At 38.3% G+C, this 20,133-nt stretch overlaps 1 protein-coding gene across 2 annotated transcripts in view; it reads right to left on the bottom strand.

Annotated features, from left to right (window-relative positions):
* The window catches only part of SRBD1 (S1 RNA binding domain 1), a 189,253-nt gene that overhangs the window by 117,988 nt on the left and 51,132 nt on the right, over positions 1–20,133 (bottom strand). For both annotated transcript variants that reach the window (XM_060187543.1, XM_060187544.1), the window contains exons 11-14: positions 15,941–16,048; positions 13,322–13,479; positions 4,769–4,859; positions 2,904–3,011 (exon numbers count right to left, since the gene is read on the bottom strand). In XM_060187543.1, coding sequence (XP_060043526.1) covers positions 2,904–3,011; positions 4,769–4,859; positions 13,322–13,479; positions 15,941–16,048 — 465 coding nt within the window. The remainder of the gene's footprint in view (positions 1–2,903; positions 3,012–4,768; positions 4,860–13,321; positions 13,480–15,940; positions 16,049–20,133) is intronic.

The following is a 20,133-nucleotide window of genomic DNA, read 5'->3' as shown; positions in this document are numbered from 1 at the left end:
AATGATAAAACAACCAGGGCAACAAAAGGGGAAAAAATAGCCTCCAGGAGCAGTGGATTTTTGGTGGCACTGAGCCACAGAAATAACCCTGGAGGCAAAAAAAAAAAAAAAACACCCTACAGACCGAACACAGATGCTAAAATATTGAACGAAATTCTGGCCAAATTCTAGTTAGCTCACCTGGTAAGGTTTCCGCTTTGCATACCACCAGGTTAGAGTCTAGCCCCCACAACATTGAAGGAAGTTTTGGTGCTGTGGCTTCCACACTTTCTCTCTCTCTCACTCTTTATCTAAAAAAGTGGGCCAAGAGTGATGAAGTCCCATCAATGACTAAAAACAAAAAAGAATTTTTAGATAAATTAATTTGCCCAAGAAAACATTAGCTTTAATTTCATAATTGTAATTATACATAAATAAATATATGATACTGGTTTATAAACAAAATATATACATATAAATAGTAATAAAAACAAGCATCCTACTAAGAGTTTTTAATATAATTATTTATTCATGACATAGAGAGAGAATTAGAAAGAACCAGAGCACCACTCTGGCATATGCAGTGCCTAAACTTGGAAGCTCATGCTTGAGCACCCAATGCTTTGTCCACACGCCACCCCCCAGATTTCAAGTCTTAAGAGTTTTGTCTTAATATATGTTATCTCACTTTTAATTTACCTATAGTAACTTAAAAAATTGTAATAATAAATTAGAGTAATATATTCACTTATAATAATACAATCAAGATACATTTTAATAATAAAGAAAAATAAAAGCTAAAGAGCCAAAGTAACTCAAATTTGCAAAAATTGGTAGAGGTAAAAACAAAAGGTGACCTCAGATATGTTTGATTTCAAAGCTCATCATCAGAGGAGATTTGGCATGTTCAGGGTGATATGACGCATGACGCAGACTTAAGGGTCATCTACTATATACACTACTGAAAGTTCACTAAGCAATTTCAGGTGAAAATTAAGAAGCCTTCACTACTTACTATTCCCCATAATTACATCATTATTATATTTATAATGATTATATTTACTAAAATAGTTAACATCAAATTAAAGTTTAGCCTGATCTTTCAATGATTCAGATAAATCAACCCTCTCCTAATCCCCTTTGGTTACCCTCACTTTGTTTGCTCTCGTGAGTATGTTCTCTGCACTGGAAATACCACAATAAATACTTGGCCTATCTAAGCAGATCCTGGAGTTCTTCCTGTGACAGGTTTACTTGTCTTAGTAATTCTGTCATCATCGTAATCATTACTTGACTGTATTTAGTTCTTCATTTCACAATAAACAAAGAAAAATAGCTCTTGTGTACTCTCCCCTAGATATAAACCATTATACCAATCTTTCCCCTCAAACTGAACCTTTTCTGACTACACTGAAAACCTACCTTCCTCAATTCCTTTCCTCTCTCTCTCTCTTATTTGATAGGATAAAGAGAAATTGGCAGGGAAGAGAGAAATAGGAAGGAGAAGAGAGAGAGACATCTGAATCATCATGCCAGCACCAAAAACAGCTTTTTTTTGTTTTTGTGAAAGCTATTTGAGATTCTATAGGAAACTGAAGAAACAATGTGAGTGAAAGCAAAATGACTATAGATGTACAAACAATAGTAAAAATTTTAGGGCTTGCCAATCTTTTGTACACGTTGGAGGGATGCAGAGGTTACTTAGGCTCCTGTGCTGAATATGGGCCCCAGATCAAAGCAATGGGGTTTACAATTAACAATATTTATATACTTTTCCCACATTTGGGAGCTACTCTCTTCCCTGATCCAACTGTCTAGTCCTTTTTCCAACTATGACACCACTCCCCAGACAATAACCTGGGTCCACCTGCATAGTAGCTGTCAGGCTCAGGGAAAAACTAGTAAAATCATGGGCCTCTTGGAATATACCTAAAATAGACCGACTGGCTTTCTCCAAAACGGAGACCCCAAATCTTCATCTGCAATACTTTTGCCTTGCAGTTCATGATTAGTCAACAATTTGTTCTGCTCTGTATCTTAACTTTTTTTCAGCCACCAGGTTCCAGATACCATGATGCCAACCTGACGTCTCTGGGCAAATGACCCCACCACATGTCCTGGAACCCCACCTCCCCAGATCCCCTCTTCATTAGGGGAAGAGAAAGACAGGCTGCAAGTATGGAACGGCCTGCCAATGCCCATGTTCAGCAGGCAAACAATTACAGAAGCCAGACCTTCCACCTTCTGTACCCCATAATGATTCTGAGTCCATGCTTCCAGAGGGATAAAGCTATCAGGGGAGGGAATGGGATACAGAGTTCTGGTGGTGAGAACTGTGTGGAACTGTACCCCTCTTATCCTATGGCCTTGTCAATATTTCCATTTTATAAATAAAAATTTTTTGTAAAGTAGTAAACTTTGGGCAAAAAAAAAAAAAGGCAAATAAGAAAGTAAGGTATGTTAGAAATGCATGTAATTTGTAATACTTACCTTGACTCTCTATTCTGAAGGCCAATCTTTGGGAGAAGGAGGCTAAGTTCATAGCTACTATATCATCCAACTAATTAGTGAGTAGTTACTAGAGTGATCGCAAAATGTACAGCATGAAAATTCCTATGAAAGCAAGTGAACCCTAACTAGCAGTTTCTATGTGAGGTTTCAAAATACAGAACCCCAAATTCTCCAAGAGACAGACATGTTGCATTATCTTAGAATTCTTATGAGTAATAAGAGGTAGTTTGGGGCAAACAATGTGTGTGTGTGTGTGTGTGTGTGTGTGTGTGTGTGTGTGTGTGTGTGTATACATATATATATGTATATGTGTATATATATATATATATTTTTTTTTTTTTGAAAGGAATAGAGAAGGAACTTTAAACATTCTTGTGCCTCTCTAGGAAAACAAACATTTCTAATGTCCTTACCAGTAAACAACATCCAGTGGTGCAAAGTAATTTTTCATTATCAGATCAGCAAAATAAGCTTCTGTTTCCCGACAGGCGGTTCCATTTCCAATCACTACTGTGCTGCAGCTTTATGGAAAAAATAGGATGGGAACTGAATCAGTTCAAAGGAAACTGGATGAATTCAAGGTCTAAATCAATCAGGAGAAAATGTATAAATGTATAAAAAGCCCAAATGCATTATCTAGTGTTCTTACTCTGTCCAATATCCAAGTATTTTCCTCACCGTTGTATAAAGGAGAAACAGACTTAGGTAGAAAAAAAAATACTACCTCTCCACTGGTGAAGGAGGCAGTTAAGAGATAGCTTACTATCACAAAACATCAAGAGCAGAGAGTTTTCTTCCCATCTAGAAATCAGATTTGAGTAAATTAATTGTGTTGCATTCTAAGCCATAATAAAAACATTATGATAGGATATATGGTAAAATGAGCTCTGAAATTTGTAACAACTACTATATCTAGTCCTCAGGTTGTGAGAAAGTAAAAGAAGTTATGAAAAAGTAAGGAAGAGAGAGGTAGGCAAGGAGGAAGGAAACCCAAGTAGAAAAATCCAAAGTTTATACTTGTTCATAGAGCCACCTTTGTTTAGCAAAGGTAGCAGTATTCATTGAGTTCCCCATGTAGAGTTCTCCAGCAATTTGCCACAGCATTATGGTTTTTTGGAGGGTAGTTGTGGGAGTTCACTGCTCCAAGCAAAGTTTTACAGAAAGACAGAGACAGACATAGAGAAACCAAGAAATCGAAAGTACTAAAGCTCCCCTCAGTGTGGTGGAGGTTACATTATAACCTTGGTCATGTGGGCCCCTATAGGAACTTGCCCTCAATGTGAATCAACAAAGGTAGAGACAGCCCAATTCTCTAAAGGAAGTTGGGCAAAATACTCTACCACTCGAGAAGATGAGTCCTGAAATTAGTGCAGCCTGTAATGTTCCTAGCTGTGACCACAGAATGTGAGCTCAGACCTACAGGTTACATATGCAGAGGTTACATAGGCTCCTGTACTGAGTATCGGCCCCAGATCAAATTGATAGGGGTTACAATTAAATTATATATATATATATATATATATATATATATATATATATATATATGTACTAGTAAAGTCATTGGGCTCTTGGAATATACCTAAAATAGACCTACTAGCTTTCTCCAAAATGGAGACCCCCAAATCTTCACTTGCTATATTCTTGCCTTTAAGTTTATTTAACAATTTTTTCTGCTTTATATCTTAATACTTTTTCTGCTACCAAGTTGCAGATGCTACCATGACACCAACCTGACTTCACTGGACAGATGACCTCACCAATGTGTCCTGGAGCCCCACCTCCTCAGAGCCCTGCCTCACTAGGGAAAGATAGAAATAGGCTGGAAGAATGGATCAACCTGCTAATGCCCATGTCCAGTGTAGATGTAATTACAGAAGCCAGACCTTCCACCTCTGCACCCCATAATGATCCTGGGTCCATGCTCCCAGAGGGATAAAGAATAGGAAAGTTATCAGGGGAAAGAATGGGATACAGAGTTCGGTGGTAAGAATTGTGTGGAATTTTACCCCTCTTATCCTATCGTCTTGTCAATATTTCCATTTTATAAATAAACTGGAGAGAGGGAGAGAGAAAGAGAGAGAGAGAGGATGAATCTTGGTCACACCCATGACAAAGCAAGTGCACCATCCAACTGAACTATCTTGCTGACCTGCTCTAGCACTGCTCCACATGATTTCTGCAATATCACCAAAGATCTTTTCTTTTCATGTTAGTATCCTACAACCCAGTAGCATCAAAGACACTTCTAACTGAATGACTAAATTACTCATTTTCATACTTGTAATTCAGCAAAAGCCTCTTTATTTTCTCTGCCTCTCGGAATCCTTGTCCACAATGCAAGTAAGCCACATCAGTATGAAGTATTTGACCTTAGGAAAAGAAAAAAAGAAAAAGAATAAGTTATTATGTCAGAAATTACAAAAGATATCCCACCAAAGATTTGATTAGGTGAGTTATAACAAATAAGAAAACTAGTTTGTCTTTTAAAATGAAATCTAGATACATTTATAAAACTCTATTTCCCTACTTTGAAATTCAGAAAAGGAACTTTTTATTATACTTTTTTATTATTATATCTTATTTTATTAGAAATGTTAATTGCTAGATACATAAAAGAGAAATGTTTTTAAGTCCACCTAACATCAGTAATACTAACAACTAACATTTAGCGAATTCTTACTATATATCAGAAAGCATAAGATTATTCAATTTCTCTTATGAGTTGTACATGTGAATTTCTCTAATGAATGTATCAATTTGCTTAACTGTGCATTTGTGAATTTTGCATTTTCCTGTATTAACCAGAAATTGTATTCAAAAACTTGAAGAACTATCTAAAGAATAAGAAAAATGAACTAAGCGACCTAATTAATAAGGTAGGAAAAAAACAATAGAATAATTTCAAGGGGGGGGGGGAGCACAAAGCAGTGAGAAAATAGAGCAGAAAATATAACCTGTGATTTCTCCTTCTCCAGCGGGTGGTAGATAGCACAGCAGGTTAAGCGTACATGACGCAGAGCACTAGGACAGGAGTAAGGATCCTGGTTCGAGCCCCTGGCTCCCCACCTGCAGGGAAGTCGCTTCACAAGCAGTGAAGCAGGTCTGCAGGTGTCTATCTTTCTCTCCCCCTCTCTTTCTTCCCCTCCTCTCTCCATTTCTATCTTATCCAACAACAATAGCAATGACAAAAAAAAAATAATGGAAATAAAGTTTTACGTTAAATCACTTGAGAAAATAAGTATTTGAAACTTCCAGGGGGCATGGCCATGGAATAACAGCAACCAATACATCACACCAGGGAACAACCAGACAAAGCAATAAAAAAAACACCCTGAATTCCACAACATAGCAACTGTAACATCTGAAAAGAAATCCACTGATCCACACATGTAGATGCAGGTGCGCATGCTAAGGGGTGCAGAAGAAACTTTCAATACAAAAGAAGCTTGAGTTCATAACCAGCAGCAGGAAGTGAGCAGGTGGTACTATTTAATAGTCACACAGGAGAACACATGGTCTCAGCCCTGAGACGGTGAAAAAATCTGGTCAGAAACTAAAACTGTAAGGCGGACTCAGAATGCTGAAGGAACATCCAAGTTTCTCAATCCCCCACCATAGCATATGATAGTAAAATTATCCAAAAGCAAGGATAAGGGAAATACACACACACACACACACACACACACACACACACACACACACACACACACGTATAGCAAGTTAAGGAAAGGAAGACTATGACATAAAGAGGTAGAACTATCACACTCTCATCAGATTTCTAAACCTTAGAAGCAAGAAGGGAGTGAGAGAGAGGTAGAACAAGGAGGCAAACAGGATGGGGGAGGGGGCTGAACAGAAGAAGAACAGGATAAGCTTAGCCAAAGCCATAAACCAAATGCAGCTGCCACTTAGCTAGCCAGGGGGCTTTCTGTAAATCTAGCAGCTGGGGGGCGGGGGGGGGGGAGGGCTGAGTATGTGGGAAGGAGTAGAGAAAATCAGAAACAATTAGATCTAACTGCACATCTGTCTGTAAAACTTGCTTCCACTTTGCTGAAGGGGTATTTAATAAATCCAAACTTGAACTCGAGGCCAAAAGCTTGCTGAATGAATGATCTGAGCTGTTCGGTCTGCACACAATGAAGTCTCCTTTCTGCTTCATTCAAACCTGGCCCAATCTCCTCAATATTACAGCGGAATTCCAGTTGTTTCCCTTCTTCTTCTAGCATTTGCCCTTCTTCCATAGCCAGTCAACAGTGTCAGGTTGAGCCTGATGTAAAGTTTCGAGACCTCCTTTGAATCTGGAGAGGTGGCAGTCGTTGACTATATGGGTCATTGTCTGAGGCCACAGGGGCAGTTCGGGTCGTCTCTGGCTCCCCAGCGATGGAGCATAGCGGTGCACCAGCCATGGCCTGTTCGATAGCGATAGAGGAGGGCCCAATCATAACATGCTAGGTCAAAGCCGGGTTGACGCTTGCAGGGGTCTGTGATGAGGTGTTTGTTCTTTACCTCAGCTGACTGCCAGCTCTGCTTCCAAGAGACTGGAACAGAGAAGTTCAGTGTAGGCGTAGGGGACCAGATTGGGTGGCGAGACGTCAAGCGTTAGACAGGGTGGGCAAAGATATCCGCGTATATTGGCAGGTCCGGTCGAGCGTAGACGTGGGAAATGAACTTAGATGATGCCGCATCCTAACGAATATCTGGCAGGGCGATGTTGCTAAGAACTGGCAGCCATGGAACCGGGGTGGAACGGATGGTTCCAGAAATTATCCTCATGGAGGAATATAATTTGGAATCGACCAAGTGGACATGGGGGCTACGGAACCATACTGGGGCACAGTATTCTGCAGTGGAATAGCATAATGCCAGAGATGATGATCGTAGTGTGGAAGCGCTCGCGCCCCATGAGGAGCTGGCCAGTCTTGCAATGATGTTATTCCTCGCGCCCACCTTTGCTGCAGTTTTTATGAGATGTTCGTGAAATGACAGGGTGCGATGGAGAGTAACACCAAGATAGACTGGCTGGGCTTCGTGCTGGATTCTCGTATCGTCAAGCTGCACATTAAGCTCACGTGAGGCCGAGGCATGGTGTAGATGGAAAACAGATGATACCATTTTTGCAGTGCTAGGGATTAGTCGCCCGAGTAGAATGACGTATTCACAGTATCAAAAGATAAAAACTGCTGGCTCTGAATAAGCTAAGCTGCCAACTCATCCTTCAAATATCAAGGAGAAATTAAACTTGTAACTGAAGAAATTCACTACCAGCAATCCTGCCTTGAAAGAACTACTGATAAAAAACACATCCTATATATTAAAAAGACTCAGTCTGTGTATTAAAAACTTTAAGACTCAAAAGCCTAGACCAAGTAGATCAGAAGCAACCAATAGCACAGATATATACAAGATACTGGGTACTGTACAGCAAACCCTAACAAAAGGACTTTTCAAAGTTAACCCAATTACCAAATAATGTGATGATAACATTAAATATCCATTGTCTTTTTGAACCCTAAGACAGCAGGAACATCACATCCACACTAGAGAGCCTCTACTTCCCCCAGTCCTTGAACCTTTGGATAGGGCCCACTTTCCTGTATGCCTCTCCCAATCCATATCAAATGATATTGCATTTGGGGATCGCAACCTAATCAACACGATTGCCACCTCAACATGCTTCAGCTCAGACTGTGTCCAGAGACTTCACATGTGGAATGACAACCCTTCAGCTTCATTACTCGGGTGAGACCTTTCCTTACACAGTATTCTCTAATTCCATCCCAGGTGGTTCACTTTCTAACAAAGACCCAAAACCTAGATATACACCAGTTTCTGTGAGAGCATATGTTCACACGTATCCATAAACTAGTGCAAAATATATACCTGAAAGCAGAAGTACACTACAGTTTGCAGTGAGTACCCCCCTAACACTTCCTCTCCACTATTCCAACCTTTGGGTCCATGGTTGCTCAAGAATTTGTTTGGCTTTGTATGTTAACTCTCTTTTCAGTCACCAGGTTCCAGATGCCATCAGGATGCCGGCCAGGCTTCCCTGGACTGAAGACCCCACCAATGTGCCCTGGAGCTCTGCTTCCCCAGAGACCCACCCTACTAGGGAAAGAGAGAGGCAGACTGGGAGTATGGACCGACCAGTCAACACCCATGTTCAGCGGGGAAGAAATTACAGAAGCCAGACCTTCCACCTTCTGCAACCCACAACGACCCTGGGTCCATGCTCCCAGAGGGATAGAGAATGGGAAAGCTACCAGGGGAGGGGGTGGGATATGGAGATTGGGTGGTGGGAATTGTGTGGAGTTGTACCCCTCCTACCCTATGGATTTGTTAATTTATCCTTTCTTAAATAAAAAATAAATTAAAAAAAAAGAATTACTGAAAAGAATCCTTCATGAAAAGAAGCAAAGGAACCCCAACCCTAAATAAGTGGTAGCATAGAATTAGGAACACAAAGCAACAAAAGAAGCAAATTCATAGGGAAAAGGAGGTCAACATGGGCAGAGCAATATAAACAATGTAGAACCAAGGCCAACTATTAGACCAGAACCTCTAGTATCTAATCTTTATCTCACTTTGGTTAGAACCTGAAGGAAAAGTGTTAGGTGGGTTAAGTAAGGAAGAGAGGGATAAAATAAACACCGGATGACTTCACATGTAGGTGGAACTCAGGAGACAGAGTAAGAAAGGGAGTACACAGGGTGAAACTCAGATTAGGGGTGGTGTACTGCACCAAAGCAACAGACTCCAGAGAAAGAATGAAAAAGGGAGTTTTGGGGAAAGAGGGTTTCTAGTTTGGGGGGTGAGAAATCCTGTGATAAGAAGCTGGGAAATGGTGCCCATGTGTAGACAACTGTGCTATAAACCACAAACACCCCAATAAAAATAAATAAATAGGGGCTGGGTGGTAATGCACCTGGTTGAGCACACATGTTACAACGTGTAAGGACCAAGGTTCGAGCTCTCAGTCTCCACATGCAGGGGGAAGGCTTTGTGAGTGGTGAAGCAATGTTGCAGCTATCTCTCTGCCTCTTTCTCTATTACCTCCTTCCCTCTTGATTTCTGGCTGTCTCTATCCAATAAATAGATAATAAAAATAAGAAAAAAAATTATATAAAACCAGTCAAGAAAAAGAATTAAAGGCACAAATTATATCAGAAATGAAAAGAAAGTATAACAGGAGATCCAGCAGAGATCAAAAAGATAAGACTATTATAAACAAATTTGTGGTAATAAATTCTTATAAACCAAAACTGACTGAAGATACAAACGTCTATGTGTAATGTTCTTAAGAGTATTGCTCTAGGTAACAGATAGTAAAGGATATAAGTTATATGATATTGCAGTAAATGCAGAGGAAAATGCTGATAACATATACTTCCCATTTACTGTATAACTATATAGTATAAAAAGAGAAGAACTAGGATAGCAAAACCAAAAACCCATGACCATGCCTTTAGTAAAGTAATCCCACAAATCCCAAAAGATAGAGAAAGTGGGAACCATGCACGGACAACTACCTAGGTCTACATCTATGAGCACTTCTCTAAGAGAAAGAAGTAACAAAATAATCTCATGACCCTGAGAACAGAACACTTCTCTGGACATCATAATAAGTCTATCTGAAAATGGGAATGGAGGAAGACCTTGACATACTTACAAGAAAATTCGGGACAATGGTTGCCCAGTGACTTTAAAAGAATTGTGGTGAGAGGTCAGGTGATGGCACACCTGGTAGAACACACATGCTACCACTTGCAATAACCCAGGTTCAAGCTTGTGGTCCCCATGTGCAGGAGGGAAGCTTCATGAGTGGTGAAGCAGTGCTGCAGGCATCTTTCCTCCCTCCCACTTTATCCCCCCCCAATTTCTCTGTCTACGTTAAAAAAAATTGGGGGTTGGGTGGTAGCACAGTGCATTAAGTGCATATGGTGCAAAGCACAAGGACAGAATTAAGTATTCCAGTTCAAGCCCCCGGCTCCCCACCTGCAGGGGGGTCGCTTCACGGGTAGTGATGCAGGTCTGCATGTGTCTATCTCCCCCCCACACACACTGTCTTCCTCCCCTCTCTTGATTTCTCTCTATCCTATCCAACAACAACAGCAATGACAACAATAACAACAACAACAAGGGTAACAAAATGGGAAATATAGTCTCCACGAGCAGTGGATTTGTGGTGCAGGCACTGAGCTCCAGCAATAACCCTGGAGGCAAAAAAAAAGAAAAAAAATTGAAAACTGTCACAAGAGGAATAGCTCAGGATTTGCAAGCCTAAGGCTCAGGCTTTGAGCCCTAGTAAATCATGCACAAGAGCAATGTTCTCGCTTCTCTCCTATTCTCTTAGAAAACTTTCTCTCATTATTTAGACACTAAAAAATAAACCTTAGAAAGGACTAAAAAAAACCTATAAACTGAGAAGAAACCGAGAAGAAACTGATAAGAATCATATGTTTGTTAAACAAGGTAAGGCTAGTCTGGACAAAGGAAAAAGAAACCTATGTGAAAGGAGTGGTAAGAGATCAGAGAGCCAGATCAGCAGGTTTTAAGACACATGCCTTGCCATGCACACAACCCAACGTCAGGCTCCCAGAACCATCTGAGAGTACCATGAGATAAAGGAGAAACTCCCATGTCTCTACCTCTCTAATTCTTATCTGAATAAATAAATAAGTCCAGGAGTGATAAAGTCACACATGAGCAAAGTCACAGCTTAGCAAAAAAAAAAAAAGTTTTAGAAGACTTTTCCTTTCCCAGTACTCTATACTTGAGTTAAGAAAAACTAAGTTTATATAAAACTAAGCAACAGAAAAGTATCATAATAATCACATTCCAAAGACTATTTTATGTAAATGAGACTAGCTTGATATATAAGATATTAATATTAGATAATTAATATTAGCTAATAACATAACTTAGTATATGTTACTACATTACACAAACTATACTATACATATAGATTACAAGAACATACTATACAAAAATATAGATTATAAGAAATAATAGGAGACAGTGAAAAAGAATATAGGACTTTCACATCTGAGGTTAACATACTATATCCAGTGTCATATCGACTGGCATAATACTCTGGCTTTTCTATGTGAAATAAATTATTTGTTTAAGGATAGAAGAGTAAGATAAATCTAAATAGGAAAATGACAGAACTTAGATGAAAGAACTCAAGAATGAATTAACATAATGAAAAATAAATTTCATAAATAATCATCTACAGCAAAGAAAACACATTAAAAAAACATATTCTGATTTGTTGTGGTGCAGTAGATAAAGCACTGGATTCTCAAGCATGAGGTCCTGAGTTCAATCACCAGCAGCACATATACCAGAGTGATGTCTGGTTCTTTCTCTCTCTCTCTCTTCTATTTTCCTCATTACTAAAAAAATAAAATCTTTTAAAAAGAAAAAAAAAGGCAGTAAAAATTAGAAAAAAAAAAAATTTAAGTGAGGACAACTAAGCACGCAAGCTCCGGTTCAAGTCCAGCTCCCACTACATTGGAAGAAACTTTGGTGCTATGGTTTCTTTCTATGTCTTGTCTCTTCTGACAAAGTCAGCCTATAGCAGTTAAAACTCCAGTGATAATAAAAATAAACATTTCAAATAAAAAGTGAAGAAGTTCATCAGTGAATGATAATCATCAAATGGAAATTCTACAACTTAACAACATAAAAATAATAAATAAATAACTCAACAGATGAATTCAACAGCAGAATAGACATAGCAGAATGACTGGCTAAAATAAGATGATCAGCAGAAATCTAAAAGAATAGGGCATTTTTGAAAGATCTAATATATATGTAGTTAGAATTCCAGAAAGAGATGTGAAAAGGACTATAAACCCCAAAAAAGGATTCATGCCAAAATTAAAAAACCACACACAGAACTAAACACATCTTAACACAACTACTGAAAACCATAAAGAGAAAATCAGCAGTCAGAAGAAAAAAGACATTACTACCTTCAAAGCAGCAATAATAAGATTTTTGGCTGACTTAAAGAGAAACTCTAGAACCCACACAGAAAAGGATGAAATGACATCTTTAAAGTACTGAAGTACTGCCAATCTTGAATTAAACACCCAGCAAAAATATTCTTCAAAAATAAAGACAAATCAGAATTATTTTAGATAAACAAAAACTGATAGGACTTGTCACTAGCTGACCCACATGAAAAGAGACTAGAATTTCAAGAAGAAAGAAAATGTTTTCAAGTGAAAACACAGAATGTGGTGGTGGGAGGATGAAAAGCATTAGAAGGGGTAAATAGAAAAAGAAACACTGACTCAATAAAATGTCTTATAGTATTAATAGTATTAAAGGATTACATATACTTTAAAGTATTATATATTTAAACATTTATATATTTAAAATATCATATTAAAGTATATATATAGATAGTACTAAAGTATTATAATATAAATGTCTTAAAATACAAATAAAATGTCTTATAGCGTAAAATATCCTGTAGATATCTTACAGTATTTAAATAAAATACAGAATTTAAAAGAATCATATATAAATACACCACCGTAAATAAAAGTTGATAGGGGACAGCTAGTAAAATCTGAACCTAACATATTTTTACCATCTCCACTCCAACATAAGGTAAGGGATAAAGGATGGCAATATACTGAAGTTTTTGGTCAATAAATAAGATAAACATGAAGTTTAATTCTCTGGTTTCCATATTTCTATTATGTAAGAAAAATATATACTAAGCCTTGAAGAATAACATTATTTTCCAATCCTAGTGGGATATCTAAAGTGACACTGAAGATCACACCTCTTTTATATGAAAAGATATGCTTACTGGTAGGAGAAATTATAGCCAATTTGCAACCATGTTTGTAACCAGGATCCACTCCCATCAAGGTGCGCCCTGGAACAGGGCTTGTTAAAAGAAGCTGGCGAAGGTTCCGTCCAAACATCATTACTGATTCCTTCTCTGCATCTGATGTTAGCTTAGCTCTTTAGAAACAGAAAGAGAAATGATACTTAGCTTTTGATTTATGAAAAATTTCCTACAGGACAAATAATGTATGCTAACCCTCACAGTATTTATTATAAAACAGTAAGAATGAACTCCATATACAGAGTTATGTTGAGTCTATTTTATGTTGATACAGTTTTACATGTAGATACCAAACAATTCAGAAACAAACCTGATAGGCTTGTCATAACTACATTCCTTCTATAGTTAGTCTCCCTTATATACAAAATGTACATATATATAAACTGTAAATGAAGAAGAAAAAGTGTACAAGACTTGCACATCATGTGGAGTTTCAAATTAAAGGTTATCAGCTGAATAAAAATATAAACACAGGGGCAAGGAGATAGCTCACATAGTAGAGCACATACCTTGTGAAAAATGCTCTGGGTTCAACCTCTACCACAATATGGAGCATCATGAAAAACACTGGGGAAGGTCCTTGGCTGGTGGAGAGGTGCTGTGGTGGTGTCTTTCATCTCTCTGTATCTACTTCTCTCTCTCTCTCCCTTTCCCTTTCTCATTCCCTCCTACCCTTTTTACCTCCCAGTTGCTAATAGATTTAAAAAAAAAAAAAAAAAAAGTTAGGCCAGGGAGGTTGTTCATCATGAAACCTTGGATTAATTTTTCTTCCAATTATTCTTCTCTTTTTTTGATAGAGGCTAAACAATAGAAAGCATTATTACAAGGAGAGTGAGAGAAGAGACACCTGTAACACTTCTTCACCACTTGTGATGCTTCCCCCCACCCCTGCACCTGCAGGTGGGGGCCAGGGGATTGAATTAAAGTCTTCACACACATGGTGAGCACTCTTACCAAGTGTGCCACCACCCAGCTCACTGGAATCATTTTCTGATGCCACAATAAAAAACAGTAACAATAACAAATACATATTGAAGCGTAAGTAACCTTCTATTAAGATTTACACCTTAATCTTTATCTCAATGTTATCTTACACTCTATTTCATACAACTACTCTTATTCTCAGTAATGTGAAATGACCACAGATACTTATATGTACCTTTCCAAGAGTTTTTCACTACAGTTATCTAAGGGGCTTGGTGCCTGCACAATGACGCTATCACTCCTAGTGGCCTTTTGTTATATTTTCATATAGACACAGAGAGAAATGGGGGGAAAGAGAGAGAGAGAGAGAGAGAGGAGGTACAAGGGGGAAGAGACAGCTACAGCACTGCTCCCCCTGTAGGTGAGAACCAGGGGCTTTAGGCTAGGCTCTCACTCATGGTAACATGCACATACTACCTGGTGTACCAGCACCCAATTCCAACATTCCAGTGGCCTGTTTGTTTGACACCTAAGATGTTTCCAAGTTTGGGCTATTAAAAATTGTGCTGTTATGAGCATAGGTGTATGTAGATCTCTTTGGATGGTATGTTTGTTTCCTTAGGGTATATCCCAATATTCCAGTTTTATCCAAAGAAGTTATTAAGAGTCTAGAATAAAAGTACAAGCCTACAATGGACATAAAGAAATTTGGAAAGTAAGAAGCTATTCAAGTCAAATATATGCAAAAATCTCAACTGTTCCATTGGGCATTATAAGAATATGAGCATGAATTTTATACAAATGAGAGCTAAAATAAAGAGAAGCAGGAAAGAGGATTTTTTCCTTTCTCAGTATTCCTTAAAAACAATTCTGTGTCTCACTTCTTTTCAAATCTTTGTAACTCTGGTCCATTTATATGGTTGTTTTAATTATCTCCTAATATTTTTCATAACTGTTAATAATTAATCAAACAATTTACATTTGGAGTCAAGAATATATGTACTAGCTTTCTTCCTTCAGAGTAATAAATTTATCCTGTCCTCCACAAATGACCTTATGCATTTCTGGGTTTTTTCACCTCTAAAAATGTTCGCCAATAACTTCTCATTTTGTTTCTCTCAAGCTAAACCTCTCATCAATAAAATCATTTGCTTCACTTAGTTATCAAATAGTAAAACGAGTATTACAGACCTAGAATGTGTATCATTGAGTGGTTAAGATTTGAAATGTATAATATTCCAATTATATTTATACATTTAATTAAGAGCTATGCCTCGTCATCTATGCTTGCAAATGCCTCTATAGATTAAAATCTAGGTTTAATCTAATTTAAGACTGTGTGGTCCGGGAGGTGTCACAATAAATAAAACAGTGGACTCTCAAGCATGAGGTTCCAAGTTCAATCCCTGGCAGCACAAGTACCAGACACCAGAATGCTGTCTGGTTCTCTCTCTCTCTCTCTCTCCTTTCTCATAAATAAATAAATAAATAAATAAATGTTTTTAAATCATTATTTAAAACTGTGATTTTTAACTCAGTTCTTCAGGTAGGTTCGTGAACCAACAAATACGTACAGCATGATTTGATGGGCTTGTTTCCTATTTACCATGACTAATGAATAGTACACCAAATTAAGTTAGGCAAGATGCATACCTGAACTCTCTACAGAGGAGAGGATAAATAAGGCGCTTAAAGGAATCATCCAGTGAATTATATAAGATCTTCATTAGCTCTGGTCTGGCAAAGCCACGTGGTCTCCACCTTCGGGAAAAAAAGGCCACATTAAAACCTATGTAGCAATGACAAGACCAAGAAAGACTTCTGGAAGAAGGGAAAGGAAGTGAAACTGAAACGGGGGAAAAGACTTTATTGAAGTCAAAGTAACATAATCTGTGAGCAGAGACTGTAATGTCTGGAAATTATTACCATCACATCTGGAGTTCTTATTTTTAAAACTTGGTAACCATGGTTATACATACAACAAAGGAGAAAAATAGTTTCCTATTCTAGAAAGTGTCTCCAGTGCGTTATTAATAATCAAACTCTTAAGAAATACTAATCAGTGGTTTGGGAGGTGGTACAGTGGTAAAGCTTTGGACTCTCAAGCATGAGGTCCTGAGTTTGATCCCTGGATGCACATGTGCCAGAGTGATGTCTGGTTCTTTCTCTCTCCTCCTATCTTTCTCATAAATAAATAAAATCTTTAAAAAAAAAAAACTAATTAAACTATTAACAAAACTACTAAAGCAAAGCTATGGATTGAATTGTGTGTGCCCTTCCACAAATTCATATGCTGAAGTCTTAACCCCCAGTGTGATAGTATTCAGAGATGGGGGTGTTGGGAGACTATTAGTTTGTTTTTTTTTTAATTTTTTAAAAATATTTATTTTATTTATTTATTCCCTTTTGTTGCCCTTGTTGTTTGATTGTTGTAGTTATTATTGTTGTCGTTGTTGGATAGGACAGAGAGAAATGGAGAGAGGAGGGGAAGACAGAGAGGAGGAGAGAAAGATAGACACCTGCAGACCTGCTTCACCGCCTGTGAAGCGACTCCCCTGCAGGTGGGGAGCCGGGGTTCGAACCGGGATCCTTATGCCGGTCCTTGTGCTTTGCGCCACCTGCGCTTAACCCGCTGCGCTACAACCCAACTCCCCCGAGACTATTAGTTTTTAATAAGACCATGAGTGAGTGCTCATAATGGATCAATGACCTTATAAAAAATGAGATCATCTGGTTCAGGAATCAGTATAACAGGTAACACATAAGATTTGCATGTATGAGGTCCTGAGTTCAATTCCCAGCACTGCATATGACAGAGTAATGCTTTTTTTTTCTCTTTCTACTCTAATACTTTCTCTTCCATTTATAAATATATAAATGAATATTTTTATTTATTTTTGATGGAAACAGAGAGAAATTGAGAGGCAACGAGGAGACAGAGAGGAGACACCTGCAACACTGCTTTACCCCATGTGAAGCTGTCCCTCTGCAGATGGGGGCACACTGTAGGATGTACCAGGTGTACCACCACTCCGCACCATAAGAAGTAAGGCCGCACAAGGACCCGCATAAGGATCCTGGTTCAAGCCCTGGCTCCCCACCTGCAGGGGTGTCGCTTCACAAGCGGTGAAACAGGTCTGCAGGTGTCTATCTTTCTCTCTCTCTCTCTGTCTTCCCCCTACCCTCTCCATTTCTCTCTGTCCTATCCAACAACAATGACAACAATAATAACTACAACAATAAAACAACAAGGGCAACAAAAGGGAATAAATAAATAAAAATAAATATTAAAAAAAAAAAATGAAGTAAGGCCGCCTATGATCCAGGTTTGAGCATGTGGTTTCCCCTGATCCATCCAGGAAGTTTCAGTGCTATAATCAATATCTCTTTCTCTCTCTCTCTCTCTCTGAACAAGTCAGTTTAGAATGGTGAACCCCTGACAAAAGACAAGTAATGAAATCTGGTTCTTCAAAAAATTAAACTGATGGGACCAGGTAGTGGCGCACCTGGTTGAGTGCACATGTTACAGTGCACAAAGACCCAGGTTCGAGCCCCTGGTCCCCACCTGCAAAGGAAAAGCTTTGCGAGTGGTGAAGCAGAGCTGCAGGTGTCTCTCTGTCTCTCTCCCTTCCTATCATCCCCTTCTTTCTCAATTTCCGGCTGTCCCTATCCAATAAATGAAAAAAAACTAAAAAATAAATAAAACTGACTAATTTCTAGCAAATTTGACAAACATAAGAAAAAAGTTACAAAGCATTAAGATTAGGAATAAAAAAAACACTTTATAGATGTTAGTTATAAGGATAATAAGGAGCACTACACAAATGTAGCTCATAAATTTCTCAACATTAAAAAAGGGCAAATTTATCAAATTCAACAGTGTACTAAAATGAAAATGAATTCCCTTATTTTTTATGAATTCAATACTTAAAAGCCTCCCTTAAAAATCTCCAGGTCAAAGACACATGATTGCAATGAAAAATCTGACCAAATAATTAAGGAATTAACATTAATAAAATATATTCTCATCTAGAAAAAGAAAAAGAAATATCTCCTATGAATTTTAAAAGGCCAGTGATACCCTGGTATTAAGCTTAACTGTCACTTCCCTAACTCAGACTGCTTACCCATTATGAATAAACTCTCAATTTGAGTATTATAAATACGTATAGGAGAATAAGCTAAAAGGTGATTCCAATTTATGTGGTTTAAAAAAAAGAAAAAAACACGGGAGTCAGGCAGTAGCGCAGCGGGTTTAACACAGTTGGTGCAAAGTGCCAGGACCTGCCTAAGGATCCCGGTTGGAGCCCCAGCTCCCTACCTACAGGGGAGTTGCTTCACAGGCAGCAAGTCTGCAGGTGTCTATCTTTCTCTCCCCCTCTCTGTCTTCCCCTCCTCTCTCCATTTCTCTCTGTCCTATCCAACAATGATGACATCAATAACAATAATAATAACTACAACAATAAAACAAGGGTAACCAAAATAAATAAATAAATAAATAAAATAACACTTCTAGTGGACAGACTGATGGTTCAGTGGGCACAGCATATTATATATACAAATATACGATGCCCCATGTTCAATCCCTGGCACTGCTAACCATCCTCTCTCTCTCTCTCTTCTTCTCTCTCATAAGGTAAATAACTTTTAAATGTTCTTAAAAGATTAGCATCTCAATCCCATTTCTTGGCACTAACATATAACACTGAAAACATATTTACTGAAGGCTGTACATTTACGTGGAGAATCATTTAATTCTCTCAAATCTATGAGAGGTTTGACTAATCCTCTAAATGTCAAAACTGATAAAGTCACAAAAGTAGGAAATCGTATAAGCTGAATGCAAATTCAGATACATATGATTCTTAGGATTTTGCTTTCTAAGAAACAGTTCTATCACATATCACTTCAACTAGTTTTATACTGTAATTTGTTAAAATTTTAATGAGAAAGACCAGAGCACTGCTCAGCTCTGGCTTATGGTGGGGATTGAATCTGGGACTTTGGAGTCTTGGGCATGCAAGTCTTTTGCAGAATGATTATACTATCTCCCCAGTAATTTATTAAATCTACGATTGTTTTTGGTCTTTATTTCCTATTTTCAATGGTATTTCCTTACAAAGAAAATAAGCATCCGGGGTTTGGGCAGAGTCTGAAATTATTAAGTCTGAGCTTCAGGCATGAATGGCTGATGCACAATTGCTGTGTGGTCTTCCTAGCTCCAAAATTTCTATTAAATACCCTATCAATTTTAACGTTTCTTCAACTGTCCTGAATGAAAAATACTTTAGAGGGGACCAGGTTGCACACCTGGTTAAGTGTACACACTACAATGTGCAAGGACCCAGGTTCAAGTCCCTGGTCCCCACCTGTAGGGGGATAGCTTCACAAGTGGTGAAGCAAGGCTGCAGGTGTTTCTTTGTCGTTCTCCCTCTCTACCTCTCCCTCCCCTTTCATTTTCTCTCTATATATCCAATAATAGATAACTAAGTATACCTTTTAAAAAAAGAAAAATATTTCAGATAAACTACATATAAATGTGCAAGAACCTGGGTCCAAGTCCCCAATCCTCACCTATAGAGAGAAGACCACTAGAGGTGGAAAAGTGCTGCAGGTTCTCTCTGTCTCTCTCCCTTTCTACTTCTTCTGACCCTCTCAGTTTCTCTCTGTCCTATTAAATAAATGAAATTAAATAAAGAGTTCTTTAGATAAGCTACATATAGTATGTTTAAAGGTATCCAATAAGGGCTATGGGGTGGTGTACCAGTAAGCACAGATGATGGCAGGTGTAAGAACCCAGGTGCAAGCATCTGGTCCCCTCATCTGTAGGAGGGAAGCCTCAGGAC

Source organism: Erinaceus europaeus, chromosome 3 (genome assembly GCF_950295315.1).
Source record: "Erinaceus europaeus chromosome 3, mEriEur2.1, whole genome shotgun sequence".
NCBI lineage: Eukaryota > Metazoa > Chordata > Mammalia > Eulipotyphla > Erinaceidae > Erinaceus > Erinaceus europaeus.
Note: the sequence above shows the minus strand (reverse complement) of the source record. Positions and strands in the feature narration are given on the sequence as shown.